Genomic DNA, 21,791 nt, shown 5'->3' on the forward strand with positions numbered 1-21,791 from the left:
AAATTATTCTGTAAAATACTATTTTTTTTAAATGTAAAGGCCCTTTAGAAATAAGTCTGAATAGTTTTCCATTTAAATATGATATATGGGGACTGTTTTATTCCATCTGCATAACTGTACACCCAACATCAAAAATGATTAGGTGGGCCAGGAGCATGTTGCCAACCTTGACGCAAATAAAACCCACACCCCAATTTTGTGCCTCAATTTTTTTTTTTAATATGCAGGGATTATTCACGTAAATACGGTAATATTTCCTAACATAGTACGATGGTCTGTTAATCCGCATAATATAGTGATGGAATTTCTAATGAAGGGCGGCTTTGCTTCTGTGTGTTGATGTGTTGTTAATATTAACCGTTGCCTACGCTATAATACAAGGCCTTGAAATGCACTCCTGGAAACGGGTGGCATCCTAGTTCACCATTCAGCCGCTAGGATCGCGTTCTTGCCCCCTTGTATTCGCATGGCCGTATATGTCAATACGTAAATTATATCCCAAATAAAAAGAGCTGAATGTTTTTGCGAGTATTGACAGTTGTTTATTTATAGAGTGGTTCTTCATTGGCTTGGAAATGTCATTGAAGTTTTAAAACTTTCCTTTTGAGGGGCTTCTTATCAAGTTTCAGAACTTTCTCTCTTCTACTCAAGTGGCTCGAAGCAGTATTATCTAATAGAGGTCTCAGAAATTTTCATAGTAGAAAAAGAGGTGGTTTGTCGTCTTTATACTTTCTACACTTAATTTCTCTGTTGAACATGTCTTTCGGGAAAAAAACGTACACCGTATAGTAACTCTCTTCGGGGCAAGTACTGCGTAGCGGAGGTGACAAATTCCGTCGTTCACTGCAGAAGTGCCACAGACGATGATTTTCGGTATCTGACGGCTCCTCGATCTTGAAAACGAATAAGACACACTGTTGGACTTTGAGTAGCTGGTGAAGAGATATGTTCTAAACAGCCATTACAGTCTGTTTTTCTTCTGCCACACGAACCATAATGCAACTGTATTCCGCTTGGTTTCTTAGGTAGCTGAAGAAGAGCTCTATGTCATCACTTGCTAGGTTCCTCATCAATGCATAATGCAAATGTATACTTACGAGGTATTTTACGCAGGCCACAGTGGATTGGGTAGTCAAGATCTATGCCTGATACTGAGGTGTACATCTTCAGTACTAAAAGATGCTCCTTTGTTCTCATTCCTGGAATATGTCCCATGTGAGGTGTTGCAGACATGCGCATCGAACAATTTCATAAAATGCTCCATAATACAAATGATTTATTTTAAACTGTATTTAATGCTCTCGGGACAAACCACCTCCATACTTTTCAAACCAGAGATTGTTTTAGGGGAAAATACAATATTTTTAGCTCTTGCTACATTAATTTTCTGAAAATTTGTTGGGCAAATTATTTTTCTGGTTGGTTTCCTAATTTAAGATTTCTGAGTTTGAAGAGGCCTCTCAAATGATCACCGGTCACGGTAGCATTGTTTAAAAAAAAGTCCAGTAACAAATTTTGGGATTGCCTGATTCTTATGACATAACTCGGATCAAAACTAGGAACAGAGGCCTAATTTCATCAGCTTGAAGTCGTATTTCATGCGTAATACTTCGTCTGTATAATGTTTCAAACATTGAACATTCAATGGAAACTTGTGAAACGGAATTCCACTGCCTTTAATTTGTCGTGACCAGGCGAGTTGGTCATGCGGTCAGGGGCACGTGGCTGTGAGCTTGCATCCGGGAGATAGTGGGTTCGAATCCCATTGTTGGCAGCCCCGAAGATGGTTTTCCATGGTTTCCCATTTCCACACCAGGAAAATGCTGGGGCTGTACCTTAATTAATGCCATGGCCGCTTCCTTCCAACTCCTAGGCCTTTCCTATCCCATCGTCGCCATAAGACCTATCCGCGTCGGTGCGACGTAAAAAAAATTCTCGTGAATAAACCATGACTGGAACTGCGAATGCTTAACATCAGACGAATACATTCACAACCAACTCGGTTAATAAACACGTTTAAAGGCGCGAACCTGGTAGACGGGGCAAGAAAGCGATCCTAGCAGCCCGGCATTGAACTTCAGTGTGACCACTTCGATAGCGTCTTACGGGCTCTATTTCCAGGCCTTGTATTATAACGTAGGCAACGATATTAACACTCCTACTAACCACAAAAAGGTTTATGTTGATAGAAGTGGGCATCATTCTCTCAATGTTGTGGTCATTAGTGGTGCAGATTTGACTTTCTACAGTGCTAATGTTAACTGGCTGGGTAGGGTGCATGATTCCAGTGTCCTAAGAAACACCGCTGTATGTCGACATTTTGACTTAGTTTCAAGGCCATTCCCAGGAGCAGTTAAGGTGACAATGCCTATGAACTAAAAGAGCGGCTGATGCCCCTTCTTAATAGTAATTGTGATGATGTTGTTGAACAATGATTTAACAAAGAACAATGATTTAACATGGTGTATTGTTGAGAACAGTATCAGAATTTTGAAGGAAGGTTTACTCTGTTTAAACCACTTAAGATCATGTCCAACAAAAGAGGGAAAGGTGGTCGTAGCATGTATTGCATTGCATAATATTGCATGTAAGGTTGGAAGAGAAAGTGAAGAAGACTTACTTACCTTAATGGATAAAAATGAAGACTCCAATCCTGGAGATGATGAGGCATCCAATCTAGACGCTGTTGCTAAACCCAATTCTTTGTTGAGATATTTCATTAACTGAACTGAACAATAATATCTGTTTCTACATTAACAAAATTTATTTTTATTTACTAGGCTACATTTCTAGTGATCGGCATACAATAAACATGTTACTATGTAATTTACGTTCAAATTAATCAGTCAACACTTTTGTTGGTTATGTTTTGTAGGCATTCGTCTGCAGTATATTCATTCACCTGAGAAGCAGAAACTGAAATAGCACTCATAAATTCTGAAGGTGTATCCCTAATTCTCTTTCTGACTTCAGAGTTTGCAACTTTCTATAGTATATTTCCACACGGAGAAGTTCCTGCCTCAGTTTTGTTGTCATCGTCTTCACTATTAGCGGAGGGACGTGGAGAATTTGACAGCTTCCTTTTCTTTCTCCTCAATGGATTTTCGAAGTTTTTGCCTCTGGGATGTTCAGTAGGAGTCGGTAATGGCACTACGGCCGCTTGTTCTTCCATGTAGCTTTCCGGAAGATTCAACCCATCTAAAACGGCCAAATCTTTCTGCGGGATGTCAAAGTTAGTAGCATCCACCTCATCCAACTGCTTATCCATCCCTCCTTCACCCCCAGTCTTCTTGGCATTCTCTCTCTTTGCCCAAAAACAAGATTTTAATGCTTAAGACATGATATATAGGTAAGATATCATTAAATATATTCTTCAGTCACTACTACATCACAATTTCATGTAACTTGCTGTATCAACATATGTGAGGTTACGTAAATTGATTTAAGCGATACATTTTCGATGAATGAATTTAATGGAAACGTAAATATTTATTTACCATAGAACGACATTTCCACAATCCAAATAGATTGTCCCTTGCATATGTACGAGGTTTTTTGGCTCCAGCTAACTGCAAAGACTGAGCTTTTTTAAGGACTTCAGTCGACACGAATTGCTTGTCATCATTTGAGAGGTTATTTTTAAAGTTGCCGAGAAGGATGTTCCGTTTCTCCTTGACAACTTTCAACACAGCCAGCTTCTTGTAATTACCTTTCTTTCCCATGATCAAAACTTGAAAACTTCTGGTACCACAATTATATTGCCAAAGTCACTGTGAAAAACAAAGCATTAAAATTGTGGAGGGTCTTGGGCATAATTTATACTTTGTACCCTCAGTCTTTCAGTATTTAAGAGCATCTATTTAGCTTTAACTCCAGTCATATTGTTTCAGTTAAACTATTATAATTATAATATGTGCTTATCAGGCTTACTGTATCATTGCATAATATTTGTGTAGTAAGGTTAAAATCTCTCTTCTGTAAGCACGTAGGTAGGAAAAGACCTGATAAAGTGTCAAATATTATTTTTAATTCCAGCTGTATTGTTTCACTTAACCTGTTATAATTAGGACAAGCATAAGTGCAGTTGAGAATTATAGTGTACTGTAATTATTTTATTAGACAGTATCTTGCCTGCTATATTCATGTGTTATACTCATGTACGGTAACCCTTTCCATATTTCAGCATTTAACTGATGGCATTTTACATTTCTATTAGAGCATAGTAGGATAAAATAGTAATAATAATTATCTGTCTATGTATTTAGCTTTGTTATATAATTCTTAAGCAGTTCTTCCAAATCTCAAATTTGGATGGAAATTTTCATTTCTGTTTGTGTGTAGTATGGTAGGCCTAATAACCCGCTGTAATTAGGATACGTTTAAAATTATTGTAGATGGTTATTTTATTAAAAATTAGCGTGCTCATTTTATTATAGTGAAATATTTGTCCAGTAGGGGAAATATATGTCTAGAAATTTGGCTCTAACTAAAATTCTACTATTGTAATTAGGTTAGGCGTAACTGCAGTTTAGAATTGTAGCACAACTATTTTCTTATTAGACGTTATCTTGCTTGTCTTTTCTGTTTGCTAGTTGTAATAATAATAATAATAATAATAATTTATCCATAACTATATGTATTTAGTATACTTGTATATTTCTATACAGAAAAACCTCATTAAGACATTTCTGCAGGGGACAGGGAGAAAGAATGTGTTAATCGAGAAAACATACTACTGAATATATGAATAAAAACTATCTATCAGGGATATAGACACACTAGGTATGATTTTTTCCAGCATGGCATTTTACATTGTATATCTACAGATACAGTAAATATTATATCTACAATTTCTAAAGATGAAAGGAAAGTATTAAAATGTGTGAAAAAAACATGAGAGAACAAAGATGAAAACCTTTCCCGCTGGCGCTTATAAAATGACAAGTGTACTGAAAGGTGTAATAAACACCAGACAACACATATGAAAACCTGTGCACAGGGGCCAATACAAATATCAGAAGTATTATTGCAGATCAAACTCTTTCTAAAACAAATGTTAGTTGAAGCCTTTATATCGGATCAATGGGTTATTAAGCATTTTTTTCTGGTCACACTCTTACACAGTGAATTGGTGGTTACTCTTGACCATGTGCGACTGGGAAGAATGACTTTGGCCACCATTTTGAAGTCAACAAAACTTTGACCAACTCAAGTGATCAAGACGAAACTCGAAGATGCGAGTTCAACATTCGCAACCTCTGCGCGCTAAGATGCGGATGCTAGTCCATTTTCAGATGGATTTTAATTTTGAGTTCATTAGTAAGGAATTTCATAGCTTTGTCCGTATCCATAACTAGGCTATCACAAGACAAATATGCACTATGCTAGTCAGTTTCACACTATTACATTCCCAATCCAGATATAGGCTACTGTATCACATGACAAATATTCACTTCACTTCACTGTACCACTCAACAGAAAATAAAAATCAAACTTCTGAATGGAATGTGAAATACAAGCACAAACAGGTTCACTGTTCTTCAGCAATCTTGCTGCTAACCAGCAAGCAAAACTGAACATTCCTGAGGCTGGCTTGCTGCCCTAAAGTGCAACTTATCCTGTGAAATTGAGGAATTCAAGGCCTTTTCCCGTAATCGCGCAACTGTGGTGACGGCTATTATCTGAGTTGGAAATCATGCTTCTTTCACAAGGGATGACAAATAACATTTTCAGGGCTAGGAAAAATGTGATCGTACTAAGAGGTAATAGTGAAAATTCATGACGCGATAAGTAAAGTACTTTTATATACAGTAGATTTAATATGATGAGAATCGGGACTTTGAATTTACAACATGCTAAGTGGGAGAAGTGTTAATGAAGAATGCACTAACGAAGGTTTCACTGTAATTAGCTTCATATTCCTAGTATTTTATAATCAGGATACGTTTAACTAATATAATTGTAGTGTAGTTATTCTAACAGTTTGTTTCCTGACTGCATTATCATTGTGAAATTTTTGTGTAGAATACATTATTTCCTTCGGCTGACGTGTAGACCTATTTCTATTCATAGAATATGCTGTTTTACTTCACTTGATATTTCCATATTATTTCACATTTCTTTGAAGAGATAGAAGACTGGCTGAGAGGCAGGTATAAGGAGTGTGGATGTGAGTGGGAACTATGGAAGATGAGGGAAGAGATGGCAAGTTTGAACGAGATAATTAGACTTTTAATGGAGGACAGAAATGAAAATAGGTCTCTCTCAATCAATGTACGTGATCTGGTTAGGTAGGCAAGAGGAAGGAGAAGGAAGGGGAAATGTTGTAGAAGACAACCGGGCTAAGGTCAACGGCAATGATGGTTAAGGATTTTCCTCAGGAAGTAGGCCCAGGGAAGGGATTGGTATGAGTTACTACAGGTAGATCAGCAGAGGGAAGATGGAGATCAAGGAAGTGTTACAAAGGTAGGGCAGAGCAAGAGGAAAGGGACTAGTAGGAAAGAGAAATGTAGAGCAGAGGATAGGAAGAGGGAGGTGGAACAGTGATAAAATGGAGTAGGAAGTGATTTCTGCAGGTGTCACGGAAGTTAAGAGAGACCAAGAGTGGAGGGGATCTAATGAGGGTGGGGTTGAAACTCTGGTCATGTTGACTCAATTGTCGTGCAGGTGGGAAAGGTATGTGCAGGAAAGGGAGCCAGGGTAGAGTATTATCCAGGAATTAGGTTAAGACAGATTTTGAGGAAAATAGAAGAGAGGGAGGAAGGTAAGGCAAAGGCGGTACTTTTCAACGTTGGTACCAATAATATAAGGCAACAAGAATAGGTACTAACATAGTTGGGGATGTTTAGGATCTGGTTATGGCAGCATGGAAGAAGTTTAAGGAAACAGAGATTGTTATCAGTGGGATACTGTATAGGAGGGATAAGTAATGGAGGGCGATTGGGGATTTAAATGAGACTATGGAATGGGTGTGAGGGAAATCGGGAGTGCGATTTGTAGATCCTAATGGGTGCGTAGGAGACAGGGATCTGTGCTCAGATGGCCTTCATTTGAACCACAATGATACAGTACATATGTTAAGAGTGTTTGCTTAGAAGATTTATAGAGAGCTACATTCGGGGTAGACCAGGGAGCAATGATGACAGTATAGGAAGCATGAAGTTAAGTAAGGATGACATAAAATTGTTAATGTTAAACTGCAGAAGTATTGTAAAAAAAGGAATAGAATTAAGTAATTTTATAGACACACTAGCGAATGTACCCGTGCTTCGCTACGGTATTCTACATTGCAGTAAATAAGATTGTTTTAAAATTGCATGTCTCTTAGCGTTATCTGAGAAAGAGCATGGGGAGGTCCCCTTACGTTGTTTCCAATGTAAAATGTTTGTTACGGATTTGTGATATAACGGCTGGCTCACTTGCCTACTGGCATTCACAACCGAGTTGGGAAGTTTACATTATAATTGCAGGCCCCATTGCCTACTACGCGGACAGAATCGATTTGGGAAGTTTTCGTTAAAATGGCAGCCCCCCTCTCCCACTTCCAGACAGATTACAATTGAGGAGTTTCTATTATAATGGCAGGCAATTACCCTACTATCACTCGAAATTGAGTTGTGCAGTTATCATTATAATGCCAGGCCCATTTTCCTACTGCCAGCCAGCTTACTGCCAGTCACACCAAGTTGGTGAGTTTCCATCAAAATAGCGGGCCACTGTGCCTAATGCCAGTTACATTTTAGATGAGGACATTTCTTTATAATGGCGGGCACCCTTGCCTACTGCCAAACACAATCAGATAGGGGAGTTTTAAACAAAACTGCATGCTCACTTGCCTTCTGCAAGTCAAATCGAGAAGGGAACTATTCATTACAATTGTAGGCCTTCCTTACTAATGACAGTTACACAGGAGTTAGAGAAGGAACCCTTTCCTACTGCCAGTCAAAGTCGGTGTGGGGAGTGCTGATTACAATAGCAGACCCACCCTTTCTCAATCGCTAAAAATCGACATCAGTGAATATATATAGATTGACATACTAAAGTATATGCGTGTTTACAATATTCAAGACCTTCATTTACAGATTAACTGCTACTAAACGTACGTCATATCGACAAAGGATTATACCATAAGACACGCCAGATTTAGTGGTCTAAATGGCTGGTCCTATGATATGTCATCTATTCTTGGGTCAGATTGAGTTAGAAACGTGGAACAGGGTAAAGGTTTTGTAAGATTATCTCACATTACATTACTTTTCGGATAATTATGTGACAGCTAAGACATAGCATTTGGCTCACATATGGCTACTGGGTGGGCCAATTTTCGTGAAGAGTTTGATGATTCTGTATTTCATATAAGTAATTGAAAGTATGAATTATGCATGGGAAAATTCCAAATTGACTTAACATTGATTAATAGAGAAAAATCAAACGTAAAAGGGATACAGATACGGCAAAAAGTCATAAGACCAAGGTTGTAGATCATTCCAAATTGAACGGAGATTGTACAATCCGTTATGTGATAGGAATTTCTGAAGGTCTGCACCATTATTAAAATTGCCTGCATATTTCGATATCCTTCGGGGATAAAAAGTGAAAAATTTAATGATTTAGGATGTTTTCTGTTCGTTACAGGCTAAAACGTACAATTTTGTCAAATTTCAATAATCTTCTTTTTCTTCTGGTAGATTATGCCGCAATCTGGATTTTGGGCGAGGTGGGTAAAAATTAGGACTTTCAGGAAACTTAACCAAAAATTATGGAGATAGTCATTATTACCCCTTAAACGGAAAGCTGTACTAAAATTTCGCCAAAATAATCAGTGTAGAGGCACATAGTCGTTACGATTTGATTTATATAGATAAGGAATCTGCTCCATGTAAAACATTCTTTTGGGCTATGTCCGCTGGACTTAACCTGCAAAAGTGACCATTCATGATATCCCCCTTATTAATCCTCCTGACGAAAAAATGCACATGAAAGAAAAGGTTTAGAGGTGGAATTCCATCACATTTGATCAATTTCCAGTCAGGTTGGTCTTGTTCTGTATATATTGTGGAAGAGTAAAATCACTATTTCGGTTCCCTATAAACCGCCAGTCCATTCCAAAACATGAAATGTTATTTACGTTTGAAACCTACCTTTGGACAGGTGGATGCTAAATATAAATTTTGGTTCGAATGTCTTCAGTAGTTTTCAAGTTGTAAGGAATACGCTTTACACTCACCCGCTCGTGAGTTAAGTCCGATGGGACTTGTACGAAAAACGGTCCGTTAATGATATCTCCCTTATTAATCCTCGTATCGAAATGATGCACATGAGAAAAAAAGGTTTAGAAATTAATTTCTACCAAGGTAGGTAGATTTCCATTAAGTTTGGTTGTATATATTTTGTGGAAGTCAAAAATCACTGTTTCAGTTTCGTATAAACCCCCAGTCAGTTCAGGGATTTATAAACAATATTTGCCCTAAAACCTATCAAGGACAGGTGTATTCTAAATATGAGTCTTGGTGGAAATACATCCAGTAGTTTGTAGCACTCGCGTACATACGGCGTAATTAAGGAAGAAAATAATACAGTTAAGAAAGTTGAAAGTAATAGAAAATGGATTATAACTGAGGACAGCCGGATAACGACAAATATGTAAATGCCAAGTGAATGTATTGGAAAATCAAATGCCCCTCAATAAATAATGCTAGTGTGAGTTATGGATATAATAAAGCGGTAACAGAGGAGAAATTTAGGTCCAGTGATTCTTAGGTAAACAAATAATAAGAAGATGACTAATGGTGTTATTACTTAATCTATTCGAGGGTGGTTATAACATCCAACGATATTCCGCCAATATCCCGCAGATAGGCCGATTGACGCCTCTCTTGCCTTCTACCCAAGGAACAACCACGAATTTAAAAGCATGATGAGGAAAATGGCAATACGTTACTTCCCTGCTGGCATGCAGTCAGAGACATTGCCATGGTAACCTGTAGGTTCGTTGTCGGTCTGTCGGTCACTCAATGCAGAGCATGATACCAGCGGAAAATTGTAAATTTCTCCGTCATGTGAAGAGTAAGGTAAATTATGAACATAACGAAAGTTGTTTATAATGAAGAGACGTTTCACGTACGGTAAACTAAGTTTACAGAAAATCAATAGTATAAGAGAAAATGGAGGAAAACCATATAAACCCCTGTCTATTCAAAGATTTTATAATAATATGCATATCAAAACCTTCCCCGGGATGAGTATACTCTAAATATGAAGTTTGGTTGAGATCTATCCAGCCGTTTCGAAGTGATGGTGGAAAAACCATTCAGGTTTTCTTATAAACCCCCCGTCTATTCAAAGATTTTAAAATGATATGCATATCAAAACCTTCCACGGGATGAGTATACTCTAAATATGAAGTTTGGTTATGATCTATCCAGCCGTTTCGACGTGATGGTGGAAAAACCATTCTGGTTTTCCTATAAACCCCGCGTCTATTCAAAGATTTTAAAATGATATGCATATCAAAACCTTCCCCGGGATGAGTATACTTTAAATATGAAGTTTGGTTGAGATCTATCCAGCCGTTTCGACGTGATGGTGGAACAGACAAACAGACAAACAGACACGAAACGTAAAAACCACCGATTCGGTCATGAGTTGACCTAAAACAGATAAATATCTGAAAAATTGGCAAAACAAAAGAAATTACAGACAGCGGACCCCCTACAATTTTATTTATATAGATATATATACCAGATATTGTAGTAGGAATTGAAGCACGGCTGAGTAGTGGTATTATGGATGCGGAAAATTTCTCACGGAACTGGACTGTTTCATAGTAAAGACATGTTAGGATCAATAGTAGGGAGAGTATTTACACTGGTGAAAGAAGAATTTGTAAGCTATGGAAAACTTAAGGATGAGGAACATGAAATTCTAGGTATAAGACAAAAGGCAACTCGATGTTTTTGGGGTGTATAGACCTGGTAACGCTGGTACTGACACTGATGCAGAATTATTTGATAAGATTAATCAGCTACGTGGGGAATGATGCAGAAAGGAACATTATTGTAGGGTGTGATGTGAACCTGCTAAATTTTAACTGGGAAGGGAATGTAAATGACAGAAAGCATGACCAACAAATGGTGAATTTATTATGGGAAGGACAGCTAAATCAGAAAGTGATGGAACCAAATAGAGGGGAAAATATTAAGGAACACCATATGGCTGATAAGAGGGGAATGGGGAAATATTTAAAAAGCAATTATGATCAATGGGAAATAGTAACTAAAAATGTAAAGAGCCTATGGGATGGGTTTAAATCAATTGTTGATGAGTGTGGAAACAGATATGTGCCTTTTAAAGTAATAAGGAATAGCAAGGATCCATTATAATATCTTAACAGGGAAATAAAGAGATTTAGAAGAAAGTGCAGATTAGAAAGAAATAGAGTTAGGAATGGTTGGGGGAGTAAGGAGAGATTGAATGAGCTCATTGGGAAGTTGAATTCAGTGAAAAATCAGCAAAGGATAAGATAATGGCAAATATAATTGGCAGACATATGAATTTTAGGGATCAAGGGATCAAGGCAAAAACAGGTTCTAGGTAGGACATTTCAGAGATCATTAATGAACAAGGAGAGTGTATATGCAAGGACTTACAGAAGGCAGAAGTATTCAGTCAGCAATATACGAGGGCAAATAAAAAAAGTCAGTTACACTAGCTCGCCGCAAGAGCATGCTGTGTGTCGTGACTGTGTCCAATGTGGAGCAAGCTACAGTAACTGCTGACACGTCGGGTGGGAAGGTTGGTGTGGTATCCCGCTGTGTTGCTTGTGTGCAGAACGGGCTAGGCTCAATGGCATGTCAACTGGATGTTCACTCCAAATTGGAGATGCGTGCATTGATCAGATTTCTATGGGCTAAATGACTCAATTGCATGGACATTCATCATGAAATCACTGCTGTATATGGTGAACGTGCAATTTCTTGCCCAGGCAGGCCCACAACGTCCAGTAGCATTGCAAATGTTGACCATGTGGATGGGATCATTAGAGGAATCAGCGCATTACACTGCAGGAAATTGCCAGCATGCTGAACATTTCATATGGCAGTTGTTTCATTGTTCACCAGCACCTTGGATTTTGTAAACTGTGTCAAAGATGGGTCCCACATCTGCTCACCGATACAAAGAACAATGTTTCCAGTCATCACTGGCATTTTTGCAACGGTATTAAAGAAAAAGGGTGGGGAAAATTGATGCCAGAGTGATTTTGTTGCATGATAATACAACACCTCACATGGCCTACCAAAATTCTGAACTGCTGCAGCGATTCAAGTAGGAGATATGGCAGCATCCTCCATACAGTCCAGCCTTAGCGTCATGCAGTTATCATGTGAAAAAGGATCTCAGTGGATGACGATTCCGAAATGATGAGCAGGTGAAAGCAGCTGTCTCCAGGTGGTTACATAGTGCTGGAGGTGATTTGTACACATCTGGAATGGAAAAGTTGGTTGACTGTTCCGAGAAATGTTTACAGTCTCTTGGGAAAAAGAACTCACATCGTATGCTGTCATAGCTGTGTTGCCTATGTGTAGGTGACTTCATAAATGGCCATAACTTGGAAGTGAAACTTAATTTTTGATTCGCCCTCATATGAAGGTAGTTGGATGTAAATATAATGTCCTAATTGAGAAGGCAATTAATACTTCTTTTTTTGCTATTTGTTTTACGTCGCACTGACACAGATTGGTCGTATGGCGACGGTGGGATAGGAAAGGCCTAGGAATGGGAAGGAAGTGGCCGTGGCCTTAATTAAGGTACAGCCTGGTGTGAAAATGGGAAACCATGGAAAACCATCTTCAGGGCTGCCGACTGTGGAATTCGAACCCGCTATCTCCCGGATGCAAGCTCATAGCTGCGCCCCCCTAACCGCATGGCTAACTCGTCCAGTCAACTAATATTAGCGAAATACTCAAATTTAGCTATGATAATAAAGATTTATTAACAGGTGGGGAAAGCTAGAAAGGCAGCTGGTATTGATAAGATTTCTGGGGATATATTAAAGGCTATGGTTTGGGATATAGTGCCATATCTGAAATATTTGATTACTGTTTGCATGAAGGAGCAATACCGAATGAATGGAGAGTTGCAATAGTAGTCCCAGTGTACAAGGGAAAGGTTTACAGACATAAAGAGAATAATTACAGTCCAGTCAGCTTGACATGTGTTGTTTGTAAGCTGTGGGAAAGCATTCTTTCTGATTATATTCGACACGTTAGCAAAATTACTAACTGGTTTGATAGAAGGCAGTTCGAGTTTAGGAAAGGTTATTCCAGTGAAACTCATTTTAGATTTTAGTTTCAGGAGATCAAATGGACTGTATCACTATTGACTATCCAAGGCTTTTGATAGCATGGGAAATTATTGACTAAAAGGAGGGCTATTGGTCAGACAAAAGAGTGGTTGAATAGTTGAAAATTGAAGTCAGAGAATTATAGTAGGTGAAGCATAATCTGATCCCATAATGACTAAGAAGAGGGAAACCGCAGGGCAGTATTATTGGATCTTTATGTTTTTTCATATATATAAATGATATGAGTAAAGAACTGGAATAACAGATAAGGCTTTTTGCAGATGATGTTGGGTATAGAGTAGTAAATGAGTTGCAGGATTGTGAGCGACTGCTGGGGGACTCAATGTAGTGAGATGGACAGCAGACAATGGTATGATTGTAAAGGGGATGAAAAGTCAAGTTGTAAGTTTCACCAAGAGGAAAAGTCCTCTCAGTTTTGATTATTGTGTCAACGGCATGATGGTAACTCATGGGGAACACTGTAAGTACCTAGATGATAATATAAGAAATGATTGTTGGGATGTGGTGGTGGTGGTGATTATTGTTTTAAGAGGAAGTACAACTCGGCAGCCATCCTCTATATAACACTAATCAGAGAGAAAAAAAAATGGAAGGGGTCCGACACTTTGAAAAATGAAGGTATCGGCCAAAGAAAGACAAGGGTCATGAAGGGCGTGAAAATGAAAGACTCCCTAGGCCTCCATATGTAATACCGTTGGGGTCGGAAAAGAACAAGAGTTGACCAAGGGAGGTCGATAAGGATAGATGAAAGTGAGGAGCCAGGCATAAGTAAGTGGAAGCAATGCCAGGACTCAGCTAAGGGCCCCATGGTTGTCAACCCACACTCCAAAGTTCAGACCCCTGGGGTCCCTTTTAGTTGCCTCTTACGACAGGCAGGGGGTACCGTGGGTGTTATTCTACTGCCCCCAGCCACAGGGCCTGATCGTTAGGATAATCACATTAACAAGGTGGGATTTTAATTATCAATTCACCGTTCCATTAATTGGTAGGCTAGCATTTGCTGCGTGCGCTAAACCATAGCTGTGAATGAGACTTGACTTAAGAATGCTTTAGAGTAAGTTACTCCTCAGGTTCACTGTTTCATACACTCTCCACATCACTGTATCGTAGTTTGAAACATTAGTGTCAGGTTTTGCTATATCCAGTTGCTTAGCATGACATCTTAACATAGTTACATGGTAGACTGATATATGACAAATTATTGAAAGATTGTCATATTTTTTGACTGGTCTGTTGTCACATGGCAAGAATGATAATAGTGTTCAGGACCACTGGCAGGATGTGCTTTTAGTGGTATTAGTACCATACGGAATGCTAACAGAGAAATATAGACCTCACAGCAATTTCACATATTTGTTGGGCTGCAGAACATATTGATAGGAGCAACTGATTCACCTGGTATATCTATTGAAAGATTACAGATCGTTCTATCTGTATAAATATAAAATTCTAGTAGTCCGACACAGATCTGCTTGAATGCATCATAAAGTTAAAGCTATGCATGCTCCATTGGTGATAGCAAAGACTTGGTGAAATACGAACATGAATTGGGAAAAAACCCTTATGATGAAAGAAGTCAGCTCGATATGTATTTAAAATAAAATGTTAAGACATCCTCTTTTGAGTTAGATGCAATAGATTTACATAGTTTCCTTTTGAAAGACACTGTCAGGAACTGAGACCTGTACAAAGCTGGAGTGGACGGAAATAAAAACATTTCAAGGGAGAAAGGAACTACAGAAGCTATAAGTAATTCTCACTCGAGTGTACAAATAAAGCTAATATCAACAGCAATCATAGCCTGAGTTCATCTCCACTACAGATAAGAATAAAACAATTATACTGAAAACAAATGAAGAGAGTATAACTGAGACTTCTTTGATATGAAATTTAACTTCTTACTGAGACAAGTATATTCCATAAAAAAACTTTTATATTATTATATTCTTACAGCTCAAAGCTTCACCTTTAAAGAGAAACCATTCACACATCAATAACTCCAAAACTCTTCATGTGAAAACAGTAAATGTCCAACCCTGTACAGGTCTGTACAGTGTATGGAGGTTGGTGCTGAGGGTCAACACTAATCAGAGAGGAAAAATGAAAGAGCTCTGATCCTTCAAAGAATGAAGTTATCAGCAAAAGAAAGGAAAAGAAAGAATGTTATATACTCCCTAAGCCTCACAAACGTAATAATGTCAGGCTGGAAGAGAACGTAGGTTGACTAAGGGAGGATGGATAGGAAAGACGTGAGCAAGGAGACTAGCATCAGTAAGTTAAAGCAATGCCAGACTCAGTTTGGGGTCCATGTTGTTCAACCCACGCTCCTAAGTTGAGAGCCCTGGGGTCACCCCCTTTTAAGTCTCCTGTTTACAACACAACAGTCAGGGGATACCGTGGGTGTATTCTACGATCACCACCCACAGGGATGCCATAGGCAGGGATGGCAAACTTTTTCCGGCTAGTGTGCCAATTTAAGTCTGGTTTATTATTCTCAACTGTTTACTGTGCCACTTGTTATTTTCTTTTAAAGAATGGCTACAAACCCTCCCCCTCCCCCCCACTGACTTCCTTTCTTAATTTCTAATTGTTTCGTAATATGTTATTTATTCATTTAGTGATTTATTTATTTATTTATTTATTTATTTACTTATTTATTTAATATGTATCTTGTCAATACATATGATTGCATGTTTCATGGTTGTATTTTGCAAATACATCAAAAATACATTTTTAAGTATGTAAATTTGGAGAATACCTAACATTACTTGTAAAAATATATATAATAAGCTCCAATTGTAACATACTTCATCACTGAATATTATTACATATAACTATTAAAAATACTAATATTGCTAAAGGACTTTAAGCGAAATATAATTCTCACATTTAGTACCCATGTCATTTATATTAGGTTCATAACTTCTTGTCTTCAATAACACATAAGAAGCACTTAGGTCTGAACCAAGATGGCTTCTAACTGTTGACAACATTCATTGTAGAAAATAGCTGTTTGTAGGCACTTGATGACCCAAACAAAGTACAAAGTAAGTAATGCTATAGGAAGTTTCTTCATCACCAAAAATTTTGTGGGAGGCTGTCCCATTGTTCACGTATTAAGTTGTCTGGCTTCTGGAGAGAGTATTCACCATCAACAGCACAGTCTATTTTCACCCATGATTCACCAAGTTGTACGAATTTGTTCACCCATTAACTGCTCTCTTCACATTCATTCAACTCCATTTCTAAATGATCAGTAAAAGATTGACCTTAATGTCACTCATTTGTGCAATATGAGGTTCTGTAATAAAGTGCAATGTTTTCTCTAAATCTCGAAATTGAAAAATCCTCTCGGAAATTATTTGTTTTTAATTTTGTGAGACATCCACATACTTCTTACAAATGCCTTTTTGTATGCCTTCTAAAGTTAATTGATTTGAAAAATATGACATCAGTTCAAGTTGTGCTTTAAGTGAAGGAAAGTACTTAAAATTCCTTGTTGCAAGATCCCTGACGAATACACGTTTTCTCTGGAATAATTTTATGATTTCAAACAATATATCTGCAGCATGTCCCTTTGCTTGCAGTTCCTTATTCATAACATTGTATAGTGCTATAAAATCACGGAGAAACATTCATTCGCACAGCGTCTCGAAATGCCGCTTTACATTAAGTGTGCGGAACACGGCGGTTTTCAGGCACAGGCAACACAAAGCTTTATTGCTTCTTTCTTTCACTCCGAATTCCATTGTCCACTATTCTTGAAGAATCCAGTTACTACATTTATTAAGTTTCTGTTCCTTTCGGCACCGAAAACATGTTTGTGAGGCCCATATACAAACGACATTCAATAAACAGTAACACACAACGAATAATTACGCGTTACTGGCTACCACACACTCACTCATTGACTGACGGCCAGGTTTTCGATATTTATTTCTTACACGTGAAACACTATGACTATACGATCCACGGGATATGTATATTCTGTATAACAAGACGTATATAAAAAATATAATATGTTCATGTGGCATGCCATCGAAATCGTGTTCGCGTGTCACCTAGTGATGCGCGGCATAGGTTCGCCATCCCTGCCATAGGGGGTTCACATTAAATTAGCACAGTACCGGATGTAAGTAAAAGAAAGGAAAAAACATGTGATGAAACATATTGTGTATTAATGGATAGAAATACATAATAGGGTAAACACATTGAAAAGGTTAGTGAACAAAGAGGGAGCAATGGAAAGAAGAGACAACGACAGACATAAAAACACAAAAGGATAAAGATAGTCTCTGCATCTTCATACACCAGGCGAGTTGGCCATGCGGTTAGAGGCGCGCAGCTCTGAGCTTGCATCCGGGAAATAGTGGGTTCGAATCCCATTGTCGGCAGCCCTGAAAATGGTTTTCCGTGGTTTCCCATTTTCACACCAGGCAAATGGTAGAGCTGTACCTTAATTAAGGCCACAGATGCTTCCTTCCAACTCCTAGGCCTTTCCTATCCCATCGTCACCATAAGACCTATCTGTGTTGGTGCGACATAAAACCACTAGCAGCATCTTCATACTCTGTCATCTTCACAAAAAATGTGATCCCTCTGCTAATCAATCCTTGTTTTTCTACGGTGGTACAGTACGTGTTGTACTCCACTCACTGTCTCATTCATATTGTAAACTCAAATAGCTTGTTAAAAAGGTGGAGGAAGAATGATTCTTAAATATATTTGTGTTATTGTGTCAGACTGTCTGTCATAAATCTGAAATATGTTCTATATCATCAAATGGAAAGTTATTTAAAAAGTATGTCAGTGAGCTCACTTTGTAACACTGTCCTGAGCTCAAATCCTGGATTATTTTCTTCATAGTTTTCTGTGTCTCAGGTACTGGTGTGTGTAATGGAGACAGTGGAGGAGGTCTAGTATTTCAGGCCCCTGATAAGACCTGGAATCTTCAGGGAGTGGTGAGTGTCAGTCCCAGACGACGTGGCACCTCCTTTTGTGACCCTACCTACTACACAGTCTTCACGAAGGTAAGTTAATGAAGATCAAATTACAGTTGAACCTCGATAATTCGAAATCGGTTAATTCAAAATCCTGCCTAATTCAAGGCAGCTTTCATTCCCAGAAACATGAGGTACGGTTTTGCATGTTATTTAAATTGTTTAATTTGAAATATGGATAATTCTTAATTTGAAGAATTATGTCGGTCCCATTACTTTTAAATCAAAACTGCCTTTACATTTAAAAAATTAGTATTTTACAGCATATTTTAAATTTAAAATTTATTTGCTTCTTGATAGAACGCGTCTTCCAGAACGGGCAAGGGTAAATTTTGGCACTTTAACTCACTTCGGTGTGTCTACAATGTGTGTGATATTTACTAAGTTTGAGTAAAATCATAATTCTTTTGTATTGAGAGTTTTAAGGAATGCCACAATATCATGTAGCAGGCAGTGTCCAGAGAAGCAGAATCTACGAACACTGGTGATGCTGACAGTTGGCAAAAAGGCCTATATAACCAATTTGTATGCATCGAACAATATTGTCATTGCCGATGAAACTGCATTTTTTTTTTGGTGTTTGTGGGTTACTGTAGTCACGTCCTAGTTCATGAACCATGAGCAACGGCTGAGTGGCCTAGTAAGTGGTCCTGAGAATCAGGATGCCAGTTGCTATGGAATGGGAGTGGGCATCTCGGACATATTCTGTGTCGTGGCCCTCCTTGTGCTCAGGCGGCTAGGACTATACAATTCACCGGTGGTCCATAACCCGTTAGAGGAGAGATCCTCACTTGGACTATGTGCAAGTAGGGTAGCATCCTGCTTCATGAATTTACCGAGCTCAGAACATTCTAAGCAAGCCTTGGACCTCTGGGAGTAATGGAGTCCCACTCCCATTTGACAGGCGAGGGACTCCTTGGAAACAACTTGGCGAACAAAATGGAATTCGATGGGGAGCTATCAGTATTAATGGGGCTTATGGAAGAAAGAAGGTAGAACTGGCTGAGTCAGCAAAGAGGATGCATCTGGATGTGCTAGGAGTAAGTGATATTCGGGTAAGGGGAGATAATGAGGAAGAGATAGGAGATTATAAAGTGTACTTGACGGGTGTTAGAAAGGGAAGGACAGAGTCTGGGGTAGGGCTCTTTATCAGGAATACCATTGCACGCAACATAGTTTCTGTTAGGCACGTAAATGAGCGAATGATATGGGTAGATTTGTCAGTTGGAGGAATTAGGACAAGAATTGTGTCCGTGTATTCACCATGTGAGGGTGCAGATAAGGATGAAGTTGACAAGTTTTATGAAGCATTGAGTGACATCGTAGTCAGGGTCAACAGCAAGGATAGAATAGTGCTAATGGGTGATTTCAATGCGAGAGTTGGGAATAGAACTGAAGGATACGAAAGGGTGATTGGTAAATGTGGGGAAGATATGAAAGCTAATGGGAATGGGAAGCATTTGCTGGACTTCTGTGCTAGTATGGGTTTAGCTGTTACGAATACATTCTTCAAGCATAAGGCTATTCACCGCTACACATGGGAGGCTAGGGGTACCAGATCCATAATAGACTATATCTTAACAGACTTTGAATTCAGGAAATCTGTTAGGAATGCACGAGTTTTTCGCGGATTTTTCGATGATACAGACCACTATCTGATCTGTAATGAATTAAGTTTCTCTAGGCCTAGGGTAGAGAAAGTGAAATCTGTCTGCAAACGAATAAGGGTAGAAAATCTCCAGGATGAAGAAATTAGACAGAAGTACATGGATATGATTAGTGAGAAGTTTCGAACAGTAGACAGTAAGCAGGTTCAGGATATAGAAAGTGAATGGGTGGCATACGGGGATGCTGTTGTAGAAACAGCAAGGGAATGCCTAGGAACAACTGTGTGTAAAGATGGGAAAAGGCGAACATCTTGGTGGAATGATGAAGTGAGAGCAGCCTGTAAACGTAAAAAGAAGGCTTATCAGAAATGGCTCCAAAGAAGGGCCGAGGCAGACAGGGATTTGTACATAGATGAAAGAAACAGAGCGAAACACATAGTTGTGGAATCCAAAAAGAAGTCATGGGAAGATTTTGGTAATAACCTGGAAAGGCTAGGTCAAGCAGCAGGGAAACCTTTCTGGACAGTAATAAAGAATCTTAGGAAGGGAGGGAAAAAGGAAATGAACAGTGTTTTAAGTAATTCTGGTGAACTCATAATAGATCCCAGGGAATCACTGGAGAGGTGGAGGGAATATTTTGAACATCTTCTCAATGTAAAAGGAAATCATCATGGTGGTGTTGCAAACAGCCAAGCTCATGGGGAGGAGGAAAAGGATGTTGGTGAAATTATGCTTGAGGAAGTGGAAAAGATAGTAAATAAACTCCATTGTCATAAGGCAGCAGGAATAGATGAAATTAGACCTGAAATGGTGAAGTATAGTGGGAAGGCAGGGATGAAATGGCTTCATAGAGTAGTAAAATTAGTGTGGAGTGTTGGTAAGGTACCTTCAGATTGGACAAAAGCAGTAATTGCACCTATCTATAAGCAATGGAACAGGAAGGATTGCAACAACTATCGAGGTATCTCATTGATTAGTATACCAGGCAAAGTATTCACTGGCATCTTGGAAGGGAGGGTGCGATCAGTCGTTGGGAGGAAGTTGGATGAAAACCAGTGTGGTTTCAGACCACAGAGAGGCTGTCAGGATCAGATTTTCAGTATGCGCCAGGTAATTGAAAAATGCTACAAGAGGAATAGGCAGTTGTGGTTATGTTTCGTAGATCTACAGAAAGCATATGACAGGGTACCGAGGGAAAAGATGTTCACTATACTGGGGGGACTATGGAATTAAAGGTAGATTATTAAAATCAATCAAAGGCATTTATGTTGACAATTGGGCTTCAGTGAGAATTGATGGTAGAATGAGTTCTTGGTTCAGGGTACTTACAGGAGTTAGACAAGGCTGTAATCTTTCACCTTTGCTGTTCGTAGTTTACATGGATCATCTGCTGAAAGGTATAAAATGGCAGGGAGGGATTCAGTTAGGTGGAAATGTAGTAAGCAGTTTGGCCTATGCTGACGATTTGGTCTTAATGGCAGACTGTGCCGAAAGCCTGCAGTCTAATATCTTGGAACTTGAAAATAGATGCAATGAGTATGGTATGAAAATTAGCCTCTCGAAGACTAAATTGATGTCAGTAGGTAAGAAATTCAACAGAATTGAATGTCAGATTGGTGATACAAAGCTAGAACAGGTCGATAATTTCAAGTATTTAGGTTGTGTGTTCTCCCAGGATGGTAATATAGTAAGTGAGCTTGAATCAAGGTGTAGTAAAGCTAATGCAGTGAGCTCGCAGTTGCGATCAACAATATTCTGTAAGAAGGAAGTCAGCTCCCAGATGAAACTATCTTTACATCGGTCTGTTTTCAGACCAACTTT

General features: G+C 38.7%; 1 protein-coding gene across 1 annotated transcript in view; it reads left to right on the forward strand.

The window, feature by feature from the left end:
* Positions 1-21,791, forward strand: part of LOC136865388 (modular serine protease) — a 200,649-nt gene that overhangs the window by 174,924 nt on the left and 3,934 nt on the right. The window contains exon 11 of the mRNA XM_067142403.2: positions 18,245-18,393. Within this exon, the coding sequence (XP_066998504.2) occupies positions 18,245-18,393 (149 nt within the window). The remainder of the gene's footprint in view (positions 1-18,244; positions 18,394-21,791) is intronic.

The sequence above is a fragment of the Anabrus simplex genome, chromosome 1, assembly GCF_040414725.1.
Source record: "Anabrus simplex isolate iqAnaSimp1 chromosome 1, ASM4041472v1, whole genome shotgun sequence".
In the NCBI taxonomy this organism is placed as follows: domain Eukaryota; kingdom Metazoa; phylum Arthropoda; class Insecta; order Orthoptera; family Tettigoniidae; genus Anabrus; species Anabrus simplex.